Source organism: Sinocyclocheilus grahami, unplaced genomic scaffold (genome assembly GCF_001515645.1).
Source record: "Sinocyclocheilus grahami isolate Dianchi unplaced genomic scaffold, SAMN03320097.WGS_v1.1 scaffold1833.1, whole genome shotgun sequence".
Taxonomy (NCBI): Eukaryota; Metazoa; Chordata; class Actinopteri; order Cypriniformes; family Cyprinidae; genus Sinocyclocheilus; species Sinocyclocheilus grahami.
Window position 1 is genome coordinate 44,294 of NW_015507012.1, and position 25,451 is coordinate 69,744.

The window sequence follows — 25,451 nt, forward strand, 5'->3', positions numbered from 1 at the left end:
GTCAAATGTTTCTAAAATGTTTACGTTCTGTGGCAGATTGCTAGCGACAGCCATTTAGGATAGTTTGTGGTTTGGTTTTAGTGACTTGGGAGTAGGGTTGCAAAATTCCGGGAATTTTCCAGACTGGAAACTTTCCATGGGAATTAACGAGAATGAATGGGAATAAACTGGAAATGTGCAAAATTGCAGGAACTGGGGACTTAAATGTAATTGAGAAAAAATCTTGCAGCATAATCTTGGTTAAAACAACCTGATTTAATGCAATTTGAGTTTAATTTCTACCCTACACACTGCTCAATCACATGCACACTGCAGAGCTATTGAGGCCACACCCCCTACATGCACCGTGCTTTCCTCCATAGCATGAACAGATCATTTCTTAAATCCTGCACACACAATATCAAAATGTCCATCTTGGTAAGTATTCATGTAAATAACATGAATATTACAAAAAAATAAATAAAACTTCCTTGTGCTGTGTGTAATATACTGTGCAACTAAATTAGGCTATACCATTGTAAAAACAAATACACTGACTAAACAAACATTTAGGTGAGATAATAATGAAACAGAAGTCTATAAATGACCCTCCCCACACACTACCCTGCACTTTCTCTGAAACCACACTTGCTGCACTTGAGCCCAAAGACTACATCAAAGTTTTGATATTCTAAATATATTTGATCTACGGGATTCAAGTGTTACTAGCAAATACCAAAAAGTGTTTATACAGTAGCTAGCTAGCCAGTAAAATCAAGATATGAAAAATCTAAGCGAGTTAGCACTATTTCAGTGACAATTTATGAGGTACAAACTAGCTCAAGCTGTGATGCTCTTTCTGCTAGCCAGCTTTCTGTTATCATACAGGAGTACAGTACTGGTCAAAAGTTTGGAAACATTTCTATTTTAATGTTTTAAACATTGCATATCTTTTGCTCATCAAGCTTTCATTTATTTGATCAAAAATGCAGAACAAAACAGTAATATTGCGCAGTATTACTGGTATTACAACTTAAAATAACGGTTTTAATATACTTTAAATTATGTTTTTCTGTGATGCAAAGCTGATGAATCATTACTCCAGTCTTCAGTCACATGATTCTTCAGAAATCATATATGCTTATTTAAAATCAATTTTGGAAACAGTTGTGCTGTTTAATATATATATATTTTTTTATTATTATTACCTGTGATTCTTTTTTCAGGATTCTTTGATGAATAAAGAGTAAAAAAAAAAAAAGAAATAGAACAGCGTTTATTTAAAATATAAATATTTTTTTAACAATACACTTCCTTTCAAAAGTTTGGGGGTCAGTATCTTTTCTCTTTTTTTGAAATAAATTAATTTTATTCAACAAGGATGTGTTAGATTAATAAAAAGTAATAGTAAAGATTTATATTATTAGAAAATATTTCTATTTTGAATAAACACTGTTTACAAGTTTTCATTAGGGGTGCACGATTAATCACATGCCATTGTCATGCGCATCTCATCAGTAAAGCCGGTTCTGTGATTAGTAGTAAATCTCCATCACCTGCTTTCAGATGGAGCGGCATTTAATACACAGAGCACATATGTTTGTATATAATAGTTTTATAAATTTGCCCCAAATTTCCAATTAATTCCCATAAATTCCTGGTAAGTTTCAAACTTGGAATATTTCCAAAATTCCCCAGACGAAGTTCCTATGGAACGTTTCTGGAAAATTTCCCTGCTTTCAGACGGAGCAGCATTTAATACACAGAGCACATATGTTTGTATATAATAGTTTTATAAATTTGCCCCAAACTTGGAATATTTCCAAAATTCCCCAGACGAAGTTCCTATGGAACGTTTCTGGAAAATTTCCACCCCTTTGCAACCCTACTTTGGAGTCCTCTTCACTACTCCTAACGTTTCACAGATTTAGGAGCTAGTTTTAGCGCTAAAACGCTTTGTGAAATACTCTTAGAGCAAAATTATTTTTAACGTTTTCTCCTAAATTGGTGAGTTTTGAGCTACTTTTAGCCTTGAGATGTTTTGTGAATACATGCCCTGGTTATTATGTTTAGAAGAAAAGGTATCTTGACCGGGTGGGACATCTGGCATCATTACACAATACCAGCAGCCAAAAATACATTTTTCTTTAACATGCAAAGACAAAACTCCTTCATCATTTCTGTACTTTGAGGTGGGGCAACCGAACACCAGTGGGCGGGGCCTATGTTGAGAAGAAGACTATTCATTAATGTCTTGCTCTGGAGGCAGAGTTTATGCACCTCAGATCCAAACAAGCCATTTTTGGAGCTTGATTAAAGAAACGCTTTGTTTATGAGGAGGACGTTTTAAGTTATAAAACTTGCAAGATGTTACAAAGACCGATTATATGCCAAAAGATCAAGGCTAATTTGATTTCTTCTGCCATGACCCCTTTAAGTCTTTCATTTAAAAAAATATGTCATCAGAGCCCTTCAAATTAGAATAAAGACATTTTCATATCTTAACAGCCACTGCATCTGTCTGAATCAGGCTTTAGAACGTAACACGTTTTAAAGAAAATATAAATATGAAGGAATTGATTGAATAATTGTACATTGTTGATGCTATCATCTCTAATTAAAGAACACACAGTTATCATCACAAGTTAGATTGATAGACCACACCCCCAAAACAGCAGTGAAACGAGAGAGTCTGTTACACTTGTCCTCTCATATGAGCAAGATGTTCACGTACACGGTGTCTGTCAGCACTGGCAAACAGGAGTTTGCTGAGACAATTAATGACATATACCTGACGCTGGTGGGCACGGAGAGCTGCAGTGACCGAACTCTACTGGACAAATCCGTTGTTGACCACTTCGCAAGAGGATCGGTAAGAATTGTTCTTTCCCTTACAAATTCAGGACAAGGTTGAAATTATTTCATTTATTTACTGATGTCAGAGGTGGAAAGTAACTAATTACAAATACTTTAGCTATAGTACTTGAGTGCATTTTAACATTTTTCTACATTAAAATGTTGTACTTTTACTTGGGTTGAATAAAAATAAAGTATTCAACTTCACTACATTGATTTTTCACACAAAGTACAAAGTACAGAAAGGTGCTGACAGAGAAACAGGGCGAGCTGGCATTTGACAGGCACTTTTCAAGCTATTGGGTGGAGCTCTGCGCTGCAGGCAATAACAGACAGGTCTGACTCAGGGGTCACAACCAATCAAAACTTCCAGTTGATCTGGGGGCGGAGCGTTCAAACCGTGCTTTGCTTTGACAGTCAATCAGTAGTGTTGCTGTTTTGAAACAGTAATGTTAAAGGGTTAGTTCACCCAAAAATTAAAATTAGCCCATAAATTACTCACCCTCAAGGCATCCTAGGTGTATATGACTTTCTTCTTTCAGATGAATCCAGTCGGAGTTATATAAAAAATTATCTTTGATCTTTCAAGCTGTTTAATGCCACTCAGCGGGTGTTGCATGCATCAGTCCAAAAGAAGAGAAATAAAAAGTGCCCATCCATAAAAAAAAGTGTCTCTCACGGCTCCAGGGGGTGAACAAAGACCTCCTGTAGCGAGTCGGTGCGTTTTTGTAAGAAAAATATCCATATTCAAAATGTAATAATCACTTCAATCTAGCTAGCGCTCACTGTTGTACACGGAAGCAGCTCCGGGAGGATGACGTATAAGTTCAGCGCAGCGCAATGTTAGAAATCTATGCTCTGATTTTAAATTGTAATTTTGACAGCTCCTGAAATGGGTCATACCATTGATATTACCAGAGCACTCAGCAGTGCTCAGTGTCTAAAATGCATGGACACAATTCATTTGAATGGTTAAGCTCACCCGCTTAGTCAGTGCAGTCAAACTAAATGAATGAAGCAAACTTAATACAAATCTGAAATAACCTCAACATTAACAACATTGCAATAAGAGAGCATGCATTTTTATGTGCATTTACCTGACAGATAAACCATGAGTTCGATTCTGCTTATCAATCCTTTAAACCATTCAAGTGCAAGAAGACTCACTGTTTTCTCTGCTGCACACATACTGTATAGTGCATGATACTGAGTCCTCTTACATGTCTTTTTGCATTTGAAAGGACAAATACACACAAAATTCAAAATGTCCCTGTTAAATATCAGTTATGTCTTAAAGGGGTCATATGATGCTTTTTTAAAGATCATTATTTTGTGTATTTGGTGTAACAGAATATGTTGACATGCTTTAATGTTCAAAAAACACATTATTTTTCAAATACTGTACATTATTGTAGGTCCTCTATGCCCCGCCTCTCTCAAACGCTTCGTTTTCTATAAAGTCCCTCCTTCCGACAAGCGCAGTCTGCTCTGATTGGCCAGCTGACCCAGTGCATTGTGATTGGCCGAACACCACAAGCACTCGTCAGAAATGTAACGCTCCTTACCATAATCACCAGCTTCAGCTTTCAACATAAATGTAAAGACAGTACGTAATGTCCTTAGTTTTACCATCAGTTCAAGCCTGTAAGAGGAACAGAGTCGTGTGACAGACACAGTGATGAAGCTGGTATGTGTTTGCAGTACACAAGCCACGGTTAAGAAAGCTGACTCCACTGTGGCCCTGTCTTTCTCTCATGCTCACACACACACACACACACACACACACACGCACACACGACGCGATACTCTAAACGGCGCAAAACTCCGCATTTGAACAGTCAATAGCAAAAACTATTAAGAAAACATACTTACAGTAGCTGATTCAGAATAAGCACCAGATTGTCATAGCAAAGTCGGAATCGACCCATTTTTTTAAAGAAATAACCTTTCTACAGCCAGCCTTGTAGGCTACTCTCCTTGGTTCACAATACTGTCGTCCATAAAATGCGTTGCACAAATTCGAACATCTGGGTTGTGCTGTTCTGTTGTAAATAAATCTTAACCAATGATTCCTAAATGCATCTACTTCCGGAAGGCCAAATAAAGTGCTTTTGCTTTCGTACTGAAACACACAGCGTCTCCCTGACATGCTGCTTCAACACTAACTGCGGTTACTGAAACCACGCCTTCTTTCTTTGCGTGCACATTTGGGCGCATTATGCAAATATTTCCACATAGTGAGGTAGATATGTGGGGGCGTGTTAGAACGAGGCGTTTTAGCCCGGTTTGGATCAGCCTTCTCTTTTAGATAGAATAAATCCTTTTGTGGGAGTCTTTGTAATTCTGCAGATCTTATACATGCACAAATAGCTACATAACACACTAAAGAAAAGGAAAAATAGAAATCGCATCATATGACCCCTTTAAATGAACGTAAACAGTTGAGAAAGAAAACGCTTGTGTAACAGTATATTGGATCTGTGCAACTCCTAAAGTGACAGCAGCCAAATATTCCTGCTGCCATCTCTATAATAACAATAATCAACAAAAGACAGAAACTTGACTCTCTGTTCTTGCCTGAATAACTTCTGTAACTATATTTGTATTGTATGTTTATTACAGTTTCTGTACCTGAATACCTGACAATCTTAAAACACTGTTTAAATCGTAATTAATTTGTTCAATTGAATCTATTTGTGTGATTGCTAACTTGTTTATTTGTACTTTAATAATACTTGAAATTTACATTATTATATTTTTGTTCATAATATTCAGGAATTATGAAATATTTTGCAGTACGACTTATACCCCACATATTTATATATATATATATATATATATATCAAATCTGATTTAATTGAGTGTTTTGTTTCCTCACAAAAATTGAAAAACATATCCTCACTTATCCATTTTTTTCACAGCAATTAAAAGCATTCTGTCATATAATCAAATTTAAAAAGGATGTTTGTGGAAAATACATGTTTCATAAAGAAAAACGATATTATATGACAAATCCAGTGATAATTTTTGCCGTGATTTTTGCACACAAGCTGTGTGATTCAGTTTCGCCTAACCGAAGTTGTCGTTAAAGGTGGTATCTGTTGACATCAATGTGAAGGAGATTCTTGGAGACATAGTGCTGGTGAAACTTGAGAAGGAGAAAATCTTGTTCAATGATCACTGGTACTGCAGAAGCATCAGTGTGACGACACCCTCTGGAGACTGCGTCCAGTTCCCCTGCTATCGCTGGATAGACTTTGAAAAGGAAGTGGTTCTTCGAGATGACAAGGGTGAGCCCTATTTCTATCTGCTCACTATCCAGTCCTGAATGACGCATGTCATAAATACTCTTGTTAATGTGTATATATACGATGTTCGTTTAGATCGATTGTCTCAGGATGATAATATGAAAGAGTACAGGCGCATGGAACTGGAATCAAGACAACTACTGTTCAGGTTTGATGCCACAGTTACAATCCCGTGTAAATATTCAACAGATATTGAATCATATGATGGTGAAAATGTTTTTCAGCTTGCAAGTTTGTTACACCAAGCCATCCTGCCGCAATGTGCACGGTCAAAATACTGTGTCCTCTCGCACCAGCGCCCCCTTCCTGTCAGGGGTGGTATATCCTTTTTAACCATTTCCCCTCTCACCTTTGGCTCAAATATAAAAAGATGCAATCCCGCACACTATAAAATACTTGCTAAATATCAAAGCACAAGCAGCGTTTCGGTCCACCAGAACGTTCGGTTCAGTGGAGCGAATCTTTTTATATTTTTGATTCGACATTATTGTTGCACCTATTGTTTTTTCAGGTGTGCCGAGTTTGTGTTGTTTAGGTGACAGCTCTCAAAAATTAACATTAACAATACTATAAATCAAACCAGTTTAAATTAAACAAGCATGGCTCCAACACCGAGTCTTGTGTTGTGAGTGAATAAAAACTTACCCACGTGTGTAGGGTGTGCCATCTAACACGCGCTGCATGAGACACTGTAAAAGAGCATAATAGGACCTCTTTAAGCAATCTGATCAAAGTATTATTTATATATTTTACATTATTACAACACCTCTCTCCACAGTCTGGTATGAACAGCTCGAATAGTTCCTGCATCAAATGAAGGCTTCTGAAATACGAAATGTGCTGTGATTGGTCGGCTGGGCCAGTGTGTGCTGTGATTGGTCGGCTGGGCCAGTGTGTGCTGTGATTGGTCGGCTGGGCCAGTGTGTGCTGTGATTGGTCGGCTGGGCCAGTGTGTGCTGTGATTGGTCGGCTGGGCCAGTGTGTGCTGTGATTGGTCGGCTGGGCCAGTGTGTGCTGTGATTGGTCGGCTGGGCCAGTGTGTGCTGTGATTGGTCGGCTGGGCCAGTGTGTGCTGTGATTGGTCGGCTGGGCCAGTGTGTGCTGTGATTGGTCGGCTGGGCCAGTGTGTGCTGTGATTGGTCGGCTGGGCCAGTGTGTGCTGTGATTGGTCGGCTGGGCCAGTGTGTGCTGTGATTGGTCGGCTGGGCCAGTGTGTGCTGTGATTGGTCGGCTGGGCCAGTGTGTGCTGTGATTGGTCGGCTGGGCCAGTGTGTGCTGTGATTGGCAGCACTCGGCGGCTGGTCGGGAAATGTCACGCCCCTTACCATAGCCGCCTGCGAGCTTCAGTGTAAATCTTGCATCAAAATCAAATCAATTTGAGCGTGATTTAAACCCGGATGATTATAACCACTCTAAGTTCGTCTGCTTTGGGAAAGCTAGCGTGTCTCCTACATAGTGATAACGCTCGTTGCCTTCTCTAGTGCAGCTCAACCAAGTCTCGTCCCATTCGTCGATAATTGTGATATCACAAATCCTGGAAAATATGCGTTGTAGTCCAAACGAGTCGTTCGTTGTAGTTTTTGAAAAATTATTTCTGTTCAAGCGGCAACCTTCCACTTCCAACACGGAAGTGACTTAAACTGTAATTCATCGACTGGCCGCTAGAGGCTGGCTGCAAAAGAGAGTCAGTCCCATAGACTCCCCATGTTAAAATGCCCAACTTTACAGCAGAAAAAAACATGTTTACAGCCTGGTTGAAAAAATAATTTTGGTCTATATAGCTAATTTTGCCCTTCATGATAACTGTGAGGGAGTGAATTTTTTTTATAACTCATCCGTTTAAATTATATTAAGCCTTAAAGTTCTGCATAATTAAGGGCGTGGCCACTTGAGTGACAGGTGGATTGCCGCTGCTGTCACCACCGTCGAGCTAGGTGGGCGTGGCTTCAGCAACCAGCTCCCGCCTCTTTGCCCATTTTCGATTATTTCCCTGCCTGTTGAAAAATGCCAAGATGGCGACGGCCGCCTCCGCCCACTTTGAGCTTCACAAACGCTCTTCGGAAACCTATGGGTGACATCACGGACACTACGTCCATGTTTTTATACAGTCTATGTTTCTGTTAAATAAAACATCTCCTTTTGAAGTGGACTTTGAGCTTTGTAACTTTGCAGATCTTTTTTATGCTCAAACAGCAACATTACAGACCAACTAAAGTTGAAAAAGTGAAAAAGCATAATAGCTTTAACTCTACAAACACCAGACACAAGTCAGAATAGAAACAAGTAAAAAAAACTAGTGGAGGAACACATCAGGATTGCTTAGGGACAAAATGGATAGTGCAATGAATTCACTGCAGATTTTTCAATTGGTTGGATAATATCAAGGCACATGGAACCAGACAAAAAAAAATTCATGCATATGAAAATGTTCATATCACCTAAAATAATTCTCGGTCCAAATAACTGAAAGATTAATTTTGCGGTTTCTAATAGGTGGAAGGAGTGGCACCCTGGTTTCCCCATGAGCATCGATGCCAATTCAAGCACTGAACTTCCTTTGGATATTCAGTTTGAAGCTGCAAAATCTGTGGACTTCTCTTTGAATTACATTACAGCGTAGGTTGTGTTCATACCTTTGCATGTATCTCCAACAAGTATGCATGTTACAGATTTCCTGTGACACAGTTTGACTATAGCTAGGAAATATCTCAAAATAAATGGAGAAACAAGCGTAACTTAAATTGCTCACAATCAGATTTTTAGTGTCTGGTTCATTCGGCTGTATTTTTTCATGATCTTCTCTTTCAGGATTAAGAATCTTGGACTTAATAAATTTTTGAAGTTGTCCTCTTGGAAAGATGTTGCAGATTTTGAAAAAATATTTGTGAAAATCAAGAACACCGTGTCAGGTTGGTTCTTTTCTTTTCTTTACTTCTCTCTAATACTAAAACAATCTGTCCACTGACCGAGTATAAATTATTGTGAGAATGCACACATTAACAGGCTAAGGCACACATCGTTTGCATACTCCTAAACTCACTGGCAGCTGACTTTATTATACCCTTTGACAGAGTATGTGATGCAGAACTGGAATAAGGACTACTTTTTTGGCTATCAGTTTTTGAATGGCTGCAATCCTGTGGTGATCAGGAAGTGCATGAATCTTCCAGACAAGTTTGCGGTCACACAGGAGATGGTGCAGGGTTCCCTGGATAGAGGTCTCACACTTCAAGAGGAATTAAAGGTCAGAAAAAAATGACACTACACTAATAAAAATCAAATATTTTTATGCAGCACTTATCAGGGTACTCGGGAGACACTTTACATGAGTTAGAAATATTCATAAAAAACAGTACAAAAAAATTTGTAGTGCACAACATAATCCCAAATTAAAATCAATCCAAAAAAGATGCATTTTGAGTGAAGTTTTAAACATGGACAGAGTTCGAGAGGGAGGGAGGGGGGGTATAGAAAGTTTGGATTTTTGGATGATGTGCCAAAAAGAAAGCGTGGTCAATTCTGGATGTGAATGAATTATATAGAATGGAATAAAAATTTTCCAGTGTCACTCTATGGCTCCAATACTAAATACCTCTCTGTTACAGACAGGAAACATCTACATTGCAGACTATGCAATACTGGCGGGAGTGCAAGCCAATGCCACAGACCCAGATACCAAGCAGTATTTGGCTGCTCCCTTCTGCCTGCTGTACAAGAACAGCCAGAATGAAATCCTACCAATTGCTATTCAGGTGCCTGTAGACATAATTTTGTAAAACATTACTTAAAAATAAAAAGTTGGTGCTTGAACTAAATGTTAGAGTTTTTACCAAAGACTCAGTTTTGGCTTACTTTGATGTGTGAAACAGCTCAGTCGTCAGACCACCGCAGGGGTGGGGAACACAGTCTTTCTCCCAAGTGATAATCAGTACGACTGGATGCTAGCCAAGATGTGGGTGAAATACGCTGACTTCAGTGTACACCAGCTGGTCACGCACCTTCTCAGGACACATCTGATATCTGAGGTTTTTGCCATTGCCATGTACAGACAGCTCGCTGCAGTCCATCCTGTATTCAAGGTAGCCATCCTTTAATGCTTTCATTGCTATGAGATTTAGGGCCAGATTTACTAACACCTCGCGCCAGCGCAAACCCTCTTTTGACGTTAAATAAAGTACTGTCAGGGTTTACCAAAGACATGCATTAGTGACAAAAAGGCAAGGATGCATTTAATTTGGCGACTACCCTTATTATGCATGCATTTGTAGGAGTTTTTATTTCAGACACAATTTATGGGAGGTTTTAAATGAATCTCGCAACATGATTTACTAAGTTTGTGAAAGTCCGTTTACTGGAATGCACCATTATTTAATGTCCAGAGAAAGCATGGATTAGTTCACTTCCAGAATAAAAATTTCCCTATAATTTACAAGATGTTCACGTCTTTCTTCGGTCATAAAGAAATTAAGGTTTTTGAAGAAAACGTATCAGGATTTTTCTGCGTATAGAGGACTTCAATGGTGCTCAATGGATTAAAGGTGCAGTTTCCATGCAGCTCTACACGATCACAGCCGAAATTCCAAAACAAATTAAATTCATATACTTTTTAACCCTAAATGCTCGTCTTGCTGTAACTCTGCTTGCGCATAACTTACTTCGCACATTACGTAATCATGTTGGAAACGTCACATGCGGTTAAAGGGATACTCCACCCCAAAATGAAAATGTTGTTATTAATCACTTACCCTCATGTCGTTCCAAACCCATAGAAGCTTCGTTCGTCTTCGGAACACAATTTAAGATATTTTGGATGAAAACCAAAATGTGACTGTCCCATTGACTGCCAAGTAAATTACACTGTCAAGGTCCAGAAAAGTATGAAAAGCATCGTCAGAATAGTCCATCTGCCATCAGTGGTTCAACCATTCAGTGTAAACAGCAGTGAATTCTCTAGGAAGGTAAAACGGTCTACATTTCAACAGCATGAATTCCCCGTCAGGGTTACAGAGTCTATCGACTACAGTGGTGTTAGTGCACCAGGAATTGTTGATGTAAATGCACAGTCCTCCACCGGTTTTCTTACCCGAGTCTGCAGTCCTATCGGCTCGGTACGACCTGCTAGCTCAATAGCCTCATCCGGAGTGGTGCTGTCCAGCCACGTTTCGGTGAAATCATGCTGCAACAGTTGTATATGGTCCTCTGGGTCGCCAGCTGTAGATGTAGTTCATCTATCTTATTGCGGATCGACCATGCATTAAAGAGGAAGGTGGAAGGAAGCAGGGGCTTGGACGAGTCAGCCTTTAGCCTGGCCCACACACCCGTATGCTTTCCTCTCTTCTGTCTCCGCTCACAGTGTCTCCTCCTCAGTCTCACTTCAGCAAGAGCTCCCGGTGGTGGTCTTAAGAGCTCCGGAGGAATAAATGTCTCCGCTGGTAGATAATGTATTCCAGAATTTAGTTCTAAAAGTTTGTCATGGCTGTACAGAAGTTAAGTGCTCGATAATTGCACCACCAACAACATGCAAAAACTATGCCAATTGTAGGAGCTCAAAGCCGCTGCGACTGTGCGCGCCGCCATCTTGCTCGATTAGTGTTATAATTGGTAGTAAATCTTATTGATACTTAATGAACGTTGGTGTCCTTTGTCATTGCCCTTGCTATAAAAGTAAAAAGGCAGGGTGTTGCAGTGGTTTTGGCACAAAGCCCCTTACCTGTGATACAAACACTGAATCGAGTTGTAACGATTGGCCTTATTGGCCCAATTGTAAAAATGGGGTCAGATCAAAACTGTGTTAAGTTAGGGGTCTTTGAAAAGATGTACAACAGTTATAAAGTGAATAAATAAATTGTACTTACAATTTCCACATGGAAAACCTAGGCTGTTAAAAGCAAAGGGTTCTTCAGTTCCATGCCATAAATCAGTCCTTACGAATCCTGGCGTGCTCCACGTGTCCACTGGTGTATATACAAAGCCAAAAGAAGAGATAATCCAGTGAAGCTGGGAAAAGTCCTTAAGAGTGACTCCACGGTCCAGCTAGTCATGATCACCAGTTTGTTTGCCATGCTACTTCCTTTATGGAATCTATTTGCTGTCAGAACCCAAGACCATTTAAAGACCTACACACATAAAATAGATAAGAGGAATAAAACGGCTAAGAACACAGTAATACCTAATAAAACTCCAATATATATTAAACCACAATGATATATTGAGCAGGTAGAACATGTGTCTTGTGAGACAGTGTCACATAGTGGCCTAGAGTGGTTTATTGTCTTTTATAAAAATGCTTCATTTTCTCCTTACAGTTGCTGATACCTCATGTCCGTTTCACCATTGCCATCAACACTGCAGCTCGTGAAAAACTCATCTGTAAATCCGGGCTCTTTGATAAGGTATCTTTAACCCTTCATAAACAGTGCCTTATAAGGGACCACAACTTTTGCATTCGTGTTTATCTCTGATGTCTCTGCTTCGTTCACATGACTTTAAGGTCTGAAGATGCAAATAGTTTTAAGCTGTCTTTATTAAAGCTGGTCTGTCCTTATGGACATTTTTGTCTTTTTCAGTTTTTTTTTTAAATATATATATAATTTTGCCTGTGTTAATGCCAACTGCATACATTTGGACACAAGTGCATATTTTTATTAGAATTGTAATATTTTACTTGTATTTACTTTATTTTTCTATATTATTTATTTTACACTAGGTGCACAAAATAGCTATAATCAGGACCAATTAAACCCATTAAAACAGCAATTTTTAATCTCAGGGCCATTTAACGATTAAAATGATGCAGTCTTTGCTAATAGGCTTTCATTTTCACTTTTAAAAATTTAAACTTTTAAATGGCAACTAGATGTTGCCATTTTCTCAGGTTATGCCTAAAAATTTTTTTTACTTTAGCACTAGATTTAGCAAATTTCAGACCCTTTTAGCGGCTTTGTTTCCGTAGAACAGTGACTCCTGTGACTCCTGGTGAACATGTATTAAAAGGGGTCGTGTTTAGTCACTATTTAGTGTGGTATTTTTTGACAATATTCACTCATCATGACAGTAAAATAGGGCATTCTAAGTCAATATACTGCAGTATTTCCTCTCAATCAGTAGAGAATATGGTTACCACCCGCTCATGCATGAAAAAAAATACCGTCATGTACCGTGAAACCGCTATAATTTTGAAAAATACCGTGGTCATACCGCCCAGCACTACTGACCAGACATGAAGAAACCAGGAAAAAGGTCCAGTAAAGCATTATGGGAAATGGAGTTAACATAACATCACAGTTTTAATAGTTAAGAGAGAAACATTTGACATGCTTGATAATTCCTTTCACTTTTCACATGGTACTGACATAAATTAAATATTAATATTTAGAGGTGCCACAACGGCCCAAAACCAAAACCCCATTACACATGAATATAATGTTATATTCAAGTTCAGTAGTTGTTACATGTAACAACTTTTTGTTTCATAAACTTTTTTTTTTAACGAAAATTCACTGTACTTCTTAAAAAAATGTAAATGTAATCTGAGACGAACAAAAATAAATTCACTGGTGTCCTTCTATTTCAAAGGCTAATGGCACTGGTGGAATTGGAATAGCTGAAGTGATTCAAAAGGCCATGAAAACTTTAACCTACAAGTCCCTGTGCTTCCCCGAGGCCATGAAAGCTCGAGGAGTGGACAACAAGGAAGATCTGCCCAACTATTACTACAGAGATGATGGCATGATGGTCTGGGAGGCAGTGAAAAGGTAACTGATAAAATACACAAAAATGTACAGATGTTCAAACACTAATGGTGAGAATCAATAACAATGAAGTAATCGCTAAAGCATTTGACACCAGCATTTATTTTGGAATTTGCCGATTCATCATTTAATTTGATCTTTCTCCAGTTTTGTTTCTGATGTGGTCAAGATCTACTACGGCAGTGATGAGACCGTTCAGGAGGACGAGGAGATCCAGGCATTTGTTCAAGATGTTTGTTTCTCTGGTATGAAGAATTGTCCCAAGGATTGTGGTGAGTACAGGGTCAGGAAACCCATGTGCAAGCATGCACAGTCTGAGTGTTTGTATGATTACATATGCATTGTGATAACATGGCAGACGAGACACCAATTGTTGCCAATTTTCACAGAGTTTCCGAATTCCCTGAAAACTCGGGAGCAGTTGGTCGAGTACTTGACTGTTGTGATTTTCACAGCTTCAGCACAACATGCTGCTGTCAACTTTGGACAGGTGGGATTAGACACTTTTCTGGATGAATATAAACTATGGCTGGGGTAGTATCTATAGGCTGATATCTGTGTGCCTGTCCTACGTTCCAGTTTGACTGGTTTGCCTGGATCCCCAATAGTCCTTCCACCATGCGGAAGCCTCCTCCCACACAGAAGGGCCAGGTGGACATGAAGTATATCATGGACAGTCTGCCAGACCGTGGACGTTCCAGTTGGCATCTAGGAGCAGTTTGGGCCCTCAGTCAGTACCAGGACGAAGAGGTTTGATGACTGATCATTCATAACTAGTTTGAATATACCCCTTTTTTCAGATGTACCTTTTGGAAAAAGGCTTTTTAAAAACCAAATCTTGTTTTTTCTCAGTAAAACAAATTTTGTCTTAATTTTTGTTTTGAAAGTATGGTAAAAACTGGTCAAATGTACCAACAATCACATTAAAAAATATACACTTTTTGATATACCATAAAAAAACAAAACAGGTAGCCCATCTGAATTAGGACATGTAGGCTATCCATCTAATAGTAGCCTACCAAAATCTTATTAACAGTAGAAGTTAAATCTTACTGTAGTCTTCGAATCTGGGTACTGTCTTACGTTTTAAAATCACAAAGAGAGTTTGGTCCCATCAGGCTAACGTGACCGTCACGACTCATGCAGCTGTAAGCTTTTCTGCTTCTTTAGTTTTTACTCGTGATCTTCACAACACGCATTACATTACGTATTTCATGGCACACTCGTTTTATGTGTATTTGGCGCCACCTATTGTTGTGGGTGTATTATTGACATGACAAAGTCTAGACCCTGAATATAAGACCACCGTGTTTTTTCAGACGTATTTCCAAGAAAAAAAACATCGTCTTATATTCGGGTCAATACGGTACTTGCTTCTCACAAAATTGCTGAAAACAAAGTAAACAGTGTTTTGTCCAAATCTTCTTCTCCGCAGCTGTTTCTAGGCGTGTATCCAGATAAGCACTTCACTGAACAATCAGTCATAGAAGCCACTAAGACTTTCCGCAAGAAATTAGGTGAAGTGATCAACATCATCAAGAGCCGAAATGAAAAATTGAAACTGCCCTATTGTTATCTGTCTCCAGACAGAATCCCTAACAGTGTGGCCATCTGAGAGGGCATCTGTGGTAAACATTTCCAAACCACATTTGATTTTAACTAGTATATGCTTAGCATCTAAAGAAAATATGTAGGAAAGCTTGGAGGGCACGGTTTTAACTGGGCTATTTGGATCCATAACAACATAACTTCATAACAAAATCATTGCTACAGTAACTGTAAGGATTTTAGTCAAAATGGTACTCTGGGTAATAAAAATAATACTAATTATTCCAAAAAATGTATGTCTATACAAAACAAATAAATGTGCAGTCAGCATTCACAGTAATTGAAATGTGATTTATTTATGGATTCTCATCAGCAACATTTGTGAGTGTTAATGTGTTACTTCAAGAGAGCAAACATCTGTTTTTTTTTAATTCAATTTAATTTTTATAAAACATTTAAGAATCATTGCTTATTAATGTAGTTATCATTTGATCATTTATTCATTTTGGTAACACTTTATTTTAAGGTCCAATTCTGGCTATTAACGATGACTTTTGCCACAATAAACTCCTAATTTGCCTCTTATTCATAGTTAGTAAGATAGTTGTTAAGTTTAAGTATTGGGATGTAGAATATGTGCTTTAAAACTATTAATAAACAGCCAATATGATAATAATAGACATGCAAGTAAGTAACTAGTTCATAGTGAGAATTGGTCCCTAAACTAAAGTGTTACTACCTTCATTTTATTACATTAATCATTTATTCCTCATTTTATTATTCTTCATTTATGTCATATTATGTTTTTATATTACATTTATATTACATATTATTTCATTTCTATTGTTGTTTAATCTTATGATAGTGGGGTTTCATAACATAATAACGCTTGTTGGATTTGTACTGATTAAATTAAGTATGAGCATTGAAACACATGATTATTCAATAAACCAACTCTGCTCATTTTTACCATCACTTTGTTTTCCGCTTTCTTGGTCAAATTCTCAGGCTGATAGAAGACTGATAATACACCTTTGGTTACCAGACAAGACTTGCTGTTGATAGATTTTACTAGTTTGGATACCAGACAAAACCGATATTTTCTGATAGGATTTGACATCTTCTATAGAAAGCTAACAGTAAAACGAATAAGATATTATTTTGGCGTCGCCGCTATAGTGTATATAATGCTTCAGTGAGGAGGGATATTTCTATTTTTAGATACATCTTCCTTCAATCTCCTCCATTCTCATTTTTTATATCCTTTCATTCTTGCATCCTAAGATGGAACTACTGTAGGATACTAGGAAACAATGGAGGGACTTGAGGATGCACATTAGTTTTATTGAGAAGTATCCATGTTTAAGAGAAAAACAGATACATCCAATCCAATCTAGCTTGTTGAACTGCCTGACATTCTCTTGCACAATTTCAATAATCTATTATTTTTCTGTATATTTATCAGCCCAGTCTCATGAAAATGCGTATACATAGTACGGCAAATAAAAACGAAAACTCGTGGTATTAATGCGCAAAAATTGACTTTGGCGTTCATATGATACGCATGTGTTTGGCGTGCATATAATACGCAGTTTTCGCGTGCATATGATACGAAATTTGTTGGCGTGCATATGATACGCAGTTTTCGCGTACATATGATACACATCTACCCCACAACCCTAAACCTACCCATCGCGTAGCATATACACGCCAAAGTAAATTTTTTCCTATCAATACCACGAGTTTTCGTTTTTATTTGGAGTACTATTTACACGCACTTTCATGAGATCAGGTTGATATTTATTGACTGTGTTCATTCAACTTTAAGCATTACTACTTGCTCTAGTGATACGACAATATATAAGCTGCCGATGATATAAAGTATAAATCAATTGAAATTTTTCTATATCATATATATATATATATATATTTCGTCATGGTATGTAAATATATCTGTGGAGCTTTTAGTGGACAGGAATCACTGACACGTCAGATTGATAAATAAACATGGATAAATGAGTTATAAGCAGCTTTCTGTGTGTGTGTATTTTTCACATAATTTACCTTTATTCTACACCACTCTGTCCCTTCTCCGATAATCACTCGATTTCCTGATATTTTGAAGCCCCTCCCTCACAAAGCCGCAATGGGCTCAGATTGGTTAGCTGGCTCAGTGTGTTGTGATTGGCTAAACCGCCTCTAGTGCGCGTCTAAATGTCACGCCCCTCAGCTCAGTGGCATGTGCTCCGGAGTTGTGTTGTAAACAATGGCGTTGTCAATATTGCTTATTAATTTTCAAAACTGAAATTTCCTGGCTTTTTTCAGGATCACTGAGGTCTAGGTGCTATGTAACTAGCATATAAGTTTCAAAACAGTCAGTCCACAGTAAAATGCGCACAGCCTCCATAAAGTAGCTGTGATTTTTCACGAACCGTTGTGACTTCCGTAAAAAGGTGACGTCAGAACTACACAGTCACCGCCTTCAGTCGCCACCCCGAGCACCGCCCACCGTCCCACTCTCCTTTAGCCACACCCCCAGACAACATCACGTCCATGCCATTGCTGAGCAACAACAACAACAGCACGGAAACATGTGGAAAAGGTTAACTTTAACCACGAAACCAGATCGGCCGACCTGTAACGTTACACTCACTCAAAGCATGGACGATCTGACAGGATTGTTACTCTGAGGCGATCACATCTAGCGTGTAACGTAAAGACAAACTCACCGTGTCTATCTAGTCATGATGAAGATGTGTATACAGTTCAATTTCAGCAGGCAACTATTTACAGCTACATTATTGTTCCAGCCACAATTAATCACAACAATGTATCTACAATTACAAATTATTATATATAAATCGTCAGTTTGTTGTTTAACACACATGCACACAGACATTATTTCATACACGACATAGTCGTGAGATGCAAGAAACATAGACATATGGCAAGAAATCTGTAGACGCACCCATAACAACAAAACACAATACTTTATTGAAGCTTTTCTGATAAGAAGTGTGCGCTGCTACCTGAGCATTTGTGACGATCGTTTCTGTCCAGTCTGCTCGTTTTATCGTGTTTAATCACAGCTGTGGTCGGTTTTTTGTCTGGCAGTGGCAGCAGATATGCGATCAGATTTCTAGTTTGAGGCTGTATTACGTCGATTCTGGCACCCAACATCACAACAAGATGATATTTTAAGCTCCTTATGTAGCCGAATCATTTTGCATCTTACACATACACACACACACATTGTTTTTTATAGTTTACGGGAACTCTTCATAGGTGAAATGGTTTTTATACTGCACAAACTGTATTTTCTATTGCCCTACACCAACCCTTCACGTAAAACTACCCATTGCTGGAAACTGAATATTTTTAGATTAAAAAAACAAACACCCTTTTTGGTTTTCACCTTTTTGAATTACATTGTAGTACCTAAGTCATACCCGTGTAATTATACAAATGTATGTCCTCATAAAAATGCACACACAAATATATATAAATGATCAGTAATCGTGGCAACATGTTTTGTTATACAAGATGTGATTTGTTTTTAGTCGGTTAAATATAGTTCAAATTAATTTAAATGATTTTTGCAGCCAGTTTGACTAATTTAAAGCAGTAAATGAACCTATGTTTTTAAGTTGAAGGTGGAAGTTTTGTTCATCAGACTATTAGTGATTAGAATCCATATTATAATTGACAAATTTTACATATTCGTTACATATTATTTATAGTATAATTAATAATGCAATGTTGAGGGGAAATCAGAAAATATGAGGCAAATCTGGCTGTACGTGAGTTTATTTGAGCTGAAGTTGTGTTATCATGTTTGTGTTCAAAAGAAATGATCAGTGCAAAACATACAGAATCATAACCACACCAGATATGCAAAGACACATATATCATAACACAGATATAAAACAGATTTTTCGACCACTTTTAAAACCGAATAAGCAGATTCACTCAGAACTTCTAAAAGTACAAATAAAAGTGAAAAAGAATGAAGTGGCCTATGAAAACTGCTATTGTAAGGAAACACATTAGCGTGTTCCTCGCTCTTAATATCTGCTGCAGATGAAGTTGAGTTTGTGAGATTCAGGAAGGCTGATCCAGCGCTGATCTCCTCCAGACTGAACTGCTCCTTTTCTCTTCTCGAGGCTGCAGTTTTCCCGTGTCGTCCCGTTCCCTGGAGCCCAGTTCTGATAGCACACCATCTCTCCACTCAGCCAGAGCCACATGTTCATGCTGCAGTAGTTGTGTAAACCCAACCACACCGCCGCAGTAGACGCCCGTTTAACCACGTTCATCACACGACGCTGCATCTCTTCTGAATGAACCGAGACCAGATCCACGTGACTCTGTCTGCAGTATCTCATAGCTTCAGACCACGTCAGATTCTCTCTGATCACAATCAGTTCAGCGTCTGGAAACCAAACAAACCACAAGCAGAGACTAGAGAGAGACTGATCAAAAACAACATGCGGGACAAACACTGAGGATCAATTTGTCATGTCAGACATGTAGCGTGAACTTTAAGAGATCTGGAGGTAATGGATGGATGATGTGTGTTTTGTGAGGATGTACTCACCTTCATGACACACAAAAGGAAACTGGTTGGTGCAAAGGATGTCATTCCATTGTCCCCGAGTGTTCGGTTTTATCACTGCACAGTTTTCACCACCTCCCGAATTATTAGGTTCAGCAATGTCCCAGTATCTGAATGAGGAGTCACTCTGATCTGACCACTGCCACGAGTCTCTGACTCTGAACAGACCGATCCAGACATGAGATCCAGATGAGTTATTATCACTGATGATCTTCTGAACCTGTTGACTCTCATTCTGGTTCCTCACACTGACCAGATCAGTGTGATTCTGTCTGCAGTAACTCTGAGCGTCTCTCCAACTCTTCAGCTGATTGACAAAGACGAGTCCTGTGTTCGCTTTAAGAAAAACAAATGAGAAAAAGATTCATGAATTGGTTTGTTCATTATTCTTACGTTACTTTATGGTTTGGATGTGAACAGGAGCAGTGGTGGAAACATCAGAAACATGTCATTCAAAGACTTGAGCTGCTTTTACAGCTGGTGATATATTGAACATTCACAAGGTTCAAGATATTTTCAATTATACCATGATCTGTCTAATAACTTGATTCTGATTGGCTGGAATGTGTGCATTCAAACCATTAAATGAAACACATACAGTCATTCAGTCGCACACAGAGAAACATTTAGAAGCACAGTGTAGGGTATCAGAGGGAATCAGACTATTTAAGATTCGATCAAGGACATGGTTGAAACACGAGGAGCTGAATTCCACAAAGAGGCCCAAGACAACAGGATGTTCGTAAATCAGATCCTAGCGCCAGCCGGTCTGAAGCAAGCCTAACCAGCCAACTCTTTCATAGAACAGCTTGCAACATTAACACAAAAGAACACATTGATATAATCCCAATTCAGGAAGGAGATTGTCACATTTCGGGGGAAATAACCAAGATGATGGTCAAAGAGATGCACAGCATGACCATCACAGGTAAATCCATGATAGAAATCATGAGTTTCCTTGGATTGGTTTCCCCCACCCCAGAGGACAAGGACCAGACTGAAATTCCTTCAAAACCCTTTGTTCCTCAGAACACATCCTCAAGTTCACAGAATAGCACAGAAACTGTCTTTTACAGATGTAGATGCACCAAAATGATCTCAAAAGGACTTATAAACGAATATCAGTCCATTGCTTAACTCCATTTCATGTAACCTACACATTTGAATTATCATGTTCTAATCACTCATTGTGTATGTATTTTTAATAACTATTGAATAGCTAAAGGGTTTATATTCATGTTTAGCATGTGTGTGTTTGAATCTTCTTGCTTGAAATATTTTTTCCAATCAATTCTTTGTCAAATGTATCCTATTCATGTTATAGAAATCATGTCCAAAATTATACTCTGCAAGAGCGCGGAAATTCGGACCGTGTGACTGATGAGATAACATGTTTGTAACAAACGTTCGTAGTTCGGGAAAAAGGAGGCGGGAACCGGTGGACATTTAAACAATTTAATAAAATAAACAAACACAAAACGAAAGTAAAGCGGCAGCCACTCGCGGACGACTGCCGCACACAAAACACAAAATAAAGTCTAGGCCTGGTCCTCTCTCGTCCAACACTGTCGTCACTCCTCCTTTTATCCTTCCGGAGCTCCTCCGTGGGACTCGAGACCGGTGAGTGGCGCAGGTGTCGTGCATTAGCATTTACTCCACCTGCTCCTCTCGTCACATACCCCCATCACCCCTCGCAGGCGAACTTAGAGTGGTTACAATCATCCGGGTTTAAATCACACTCAAATTGATTTGATTTTGACGCAAGATTTACACTGAAGCTCGCAGGCGGCTATGGTAAGGGGCGTGACATTTCCCGACCAGCCGCCGAGTGCTGCCAATCACAACACACACTGGCCCAGCTAACCAATCACAGCACACACTGGCCCAGCTGACCAATCACGACACACATTGGCCCAGCTGACCAATCACAGCGCACACTGGCCCAGCCGACCAGTCACAGCACATTTCGTATTTCAGAAGGCGGACCTTCATTTGATGCAGGAACTATTCGAGCCGTTCATGCCAGACTGTGGAGAGAGGTGTTGTAATAATGTAAAATATGTGAAAAATAATGTGTTTTTCAAACAATCTAGTATGAGAGACTGTTCTAGTACACCCCCAAAACAAAATCAAGACTTTGTAAAAGAGCATATTAGGACCCCATTAAACATGCTATAATGCAGCCAGTATTAAAGAGAACAGGTTTGGACCCCACTGATTTATCCAATTTCAGACCAATCTCGAAACTGCCTTTTCTTTCTAAGGTCTTGGAGAAAGTAGTTTCCATCCAACTACAATTTTTGGAAGTTTTTGAAGTTTTTCAATCTGGTTTTAGGGCAAAACATAGATAAACATAGACATAAATGATGATTCTGGAGTCTCATTGATCCTAATGTTACTGGACTTGAGTGCAGCCTTCCATATTGTTGATCATAATATTTCCATTTCTCAGCTGGAAAACCGTGTTAGAATTCGTGGGATTGCTCTTAAATGGTTTTGCAGTTAAACTGGGAGAACATAGAGAGTCCCTCAAGGGTCTATCCCTGCCCCTTTTGTTCTCACTGTACTTACTCCCTTTAGGAACTATATTTAGGAAACATGGTGTTTCATTTCATTGTTATGCTGATGATATATCAAACTACTATAAACTCTATCATTGGCTCTTCGGCTAAGCATAAAGCAGTGGTGAAAAATCTAGTTGTGCTATTTGACTCAAAGATGAAGTCCTTACTCTCTTTTAGAGACTTAGAGATAGTTATCCACGCCTTTATTTTTTCATGCTTTGACTATTGTAATACGCTCTATATGGGAGTTGGCCAGAAAGCCCTGGCGCGTCTACAGAAAGTTCCAAATGCGGCTGCAAGATTGCTGACAGGCACTCGAAAGCGAGATCATATTACTCCTATCCTGTCTTCTCTTAAATGGTTGCCAGTCTGTCTCTGAATTGAATATAAACTTGTATTGTTTGTTTTTAAATCTCTGAATGATTTGGCACCAAAATAATTCCTCTGTTAGGCCCCTGTGATCAACTGACCAGCTTATTTTAGTGGTTCCCAGATCTAGATTAAAACTTAGAGGGGATCGTGCTTTCTCAGTTGCTGCCCTCAAATTTAGGAACTCATTGCCCCTTTGTATCAGATCTGCTCAGACTCTTTCTAGTTTTAAATCTCTGTTAAATGCTCATTTATTAACTATGGCTTTTAATTCCACGAGCGATTTGTTTTATACCTTGTTTTATGTTTATGCCCTTTGGACAACCCTGGTTGTATTGAAATGTGCTTTATAAATAATGAATACAACTACAAATACAAAATTATTAAAAATATTCAAAAGTGTGGTCAGTGAATGAAGTCTTTTCTTCTGGCAAATACAGAAATTGTCAATACTGAAAAGGTGGCAAATATGAATAAAAAATTATATTTATATATAATATAATACAAATATCAAATTAAATAGTCATACTCTTTAGTATTCTATTAAATTTGGTATATGATGCATCTAAAAATAAACTCACTGTTTTTACAGATGAAATATCGGGTATCACTACATGGCAAATCATTCCATTGTCCATTTCTCATCCCAGCGCAATAATCTCTGCCTTCTGGTTCTCCAGTAGCCCAGTTCAGATAGAGCGCAGGTTCACCTGAAGACCACTGCCATTCATCACGACCCGTCTTCTGCAGCCCAATCCAGACATACTGAAGACTTCTGTCATTCACACTCTTGTTCAGCTCGTTCATGTCGGTCATGTGGTCAACGGTGGCCAGATCTGTGTATTTCTCTCTGCAGTATCTCTGAGCTTCAGTCCAGGTCTTCCTCTCGTTTATAAAGTGATACTGACGCTGAACACATTCAGATACAGAGCAGAGAGCTGTGAAAGAGAGGCTTTGCTTTAATGCTTTTCAGAACAGGATCAAACCTAATGAAACTAGAAACCAGAAATAAAACCACAAACACACTCACCAATGAGAAGAAGAATGAAATACAGAGTTTGGTCCATTTCTGAGAAAGAAAAATATAGATAAACTCAAATATTCACAGATTAATTTTGGTGTAAAACATTATTTCAGTGATAATTAAAAATCCATCTTAACAGGAACATAAATGCACTGTACACACTGATTAAGACGATATTAACACGTCAAAGTCTAACTCTAGTTAAAGATTGAACATGTGAGTTGGTCTTACTTCAGAGGTCGTGTGTTTCTGTCCTTCTGTCGGCAGCTTCAGACTGTGTGATTATTATATCTGCTCTTATCCCTCATTCAGCATCACATCATTTGTTTAAGGATTTTTCTTCCTTAATCATGTGTTTTTTTCTTTCTCTGTGTTAGTCTTTGTTGCTGTAATTCTCTGGAAGTGTGTTCATTTGAATGTGGTAGAGACTGAGGGTAGTCAGGGTAGAGGGAAATCATAAGCACAGAGAACATTGACATTATTTCATTATGTACACAGGTGATGTTGCTTCCTCTTCATATGATGTCAACTCTGTGTCAACATTATAACAGTAAATTTCATTTACTGGTGTAACAAAACATGCTTGAACCCATTTCTTTCCGCAGATTAACATGCATATGTGGACCTCCAATGACTATACATGACTCATGTTCACATTCACTTATGTAATTTTTATTCTGCAACAGCAGCACAGAAGCCACATAAGATTGCACAAAAAGATGCATGAATACACTTACACATGAGTTACAAGAGCAGGATTAAATTAAATTAATTTAAATATAGAAACAATAAATGAATGAAAATGTGAATTCATATGTAATGAAATATACACTTTACAGTCACATCAACGGCTGAGATGAAAATAATGGTTTTAAAGGGTTCACCCAAAAATTGGGTGAAAATTAGGCTGCGTTTATTGTGTAATTTTATTGAACGTTATGTGAAAATGAAAGTAATCAGTATATAAATTAATATGCTGAATTATGTTAACTCTGGATGTAGTGATGGGGAATGATGAACGTATAATGGTCTTTTCATTAGACAGTGGACCTTTCATTAGACAGTAAACATGAACTTGAAATAATCTAATATTATCAGGAGCAGGTGGATGGATTTGACGCACACCTCCTCATGTGACCACTACCAACCAATGAAATAAAAGCTCTTTTAAAAAATGGCTGATCGGACCACATTCCACCATTAAAAAACAAGGCCAAAAGGGTTGGAAACAATTGTGGCAAATCAGGTATCTATAACCAATAAAAAATAACCGGAACAAAGAAAAAACAGAAAATTACCAAATTTGGAGAGAACAAAGGGTATATAATATGAGCTGACAAACAAAGACTTTGGAATGATTTGGAATGCTGTGACTGTCTTCCCGGCTTTGTTTCTTTGTTAAATAAAGTCTTATTTTGACATCTGGAACTCTGCTCCTCC

At 38.4% G+C, this 25,451-nt stretch overlaps 2 protein-coding genes across 4 annotated transcripts; one reads left to right on the forward strand and one right to left on the reverse strand.

Moving 5' to 3' along the window:
• The first annotated feature begins 2,700 nt into the window (after nt 1-2,700).
• LOC107572920 (arachidonate 5-lipoxygenase-like) lies at nt 2,701-16,417 on the forward strand. Of its 3 annotated transcripts, none has more exons than XM_016259354.1 (14): nt 2,701-2,851; nt 5,927-6,125; nt 6,219-6,291; nt 8,637-8,759; nt 8,952-9,053; nt 9,207-9,387; nt 9,749-9,895; nt 10,013-10,222; nt 12,449-12,535; nt 13,719-13,897; nt 14,042-14,166; nt 14,284-14,384; nt 14,474-14,644; nt 15,330-16,417. In XM_016259354.1, exons 1-14 carry the CDS (start codon nt 2,702-2,704, stop codon nt 15,507-15,509), a joined length of 2,028 nt encoding a protein of 675 aa, XP_016114840.1. In that variant the 5' UTR covers nt 2,701; the 3' UTR covers nt 15,510-16,417. The 3 variants fall into 3 exon arrangements, with proteins under 3 accessions (XP_016114840.1, XP_016114841.1, XP_016114842.1); XM_016259355.1 differs by having other exon boundaries at nt 8,952-9,052; nt 9,215-9,387; XM_016259356.1 differs by lacking the exons at nt 9,749-9,895; nt 10,013-10,222.
• Nucleotides 16,418-19,462: 3,045 nt separating this feature from the next.
• On the reverse strand, nt 19,463-24,263 carry LOC107572916 (macrophage mannose receptor 1-like). The gene is made up of 4 exons (XM_016259349.1): nt 24,243-24,263; nt 24,018-24,056; nt 23,569-23,925; nt 19,463-19,871 (listed from the first exon to the last, which is right to left on the reverse strand). Exons 2-4 carry the CDS (start codon nt 24,052-24,054, stop codon nt 19,507-19,509), a joined length of 759 nt encoding a protein of 252 aa, XP_016114835.1. The 5' UTR covers nt 24,055-24,056; nt 24,243-24,263; the 3' UTR covers nt 19,463-19,506.
• Nucleotides 24,264-25,451: the final 1,188 nt, after the last annotated feature.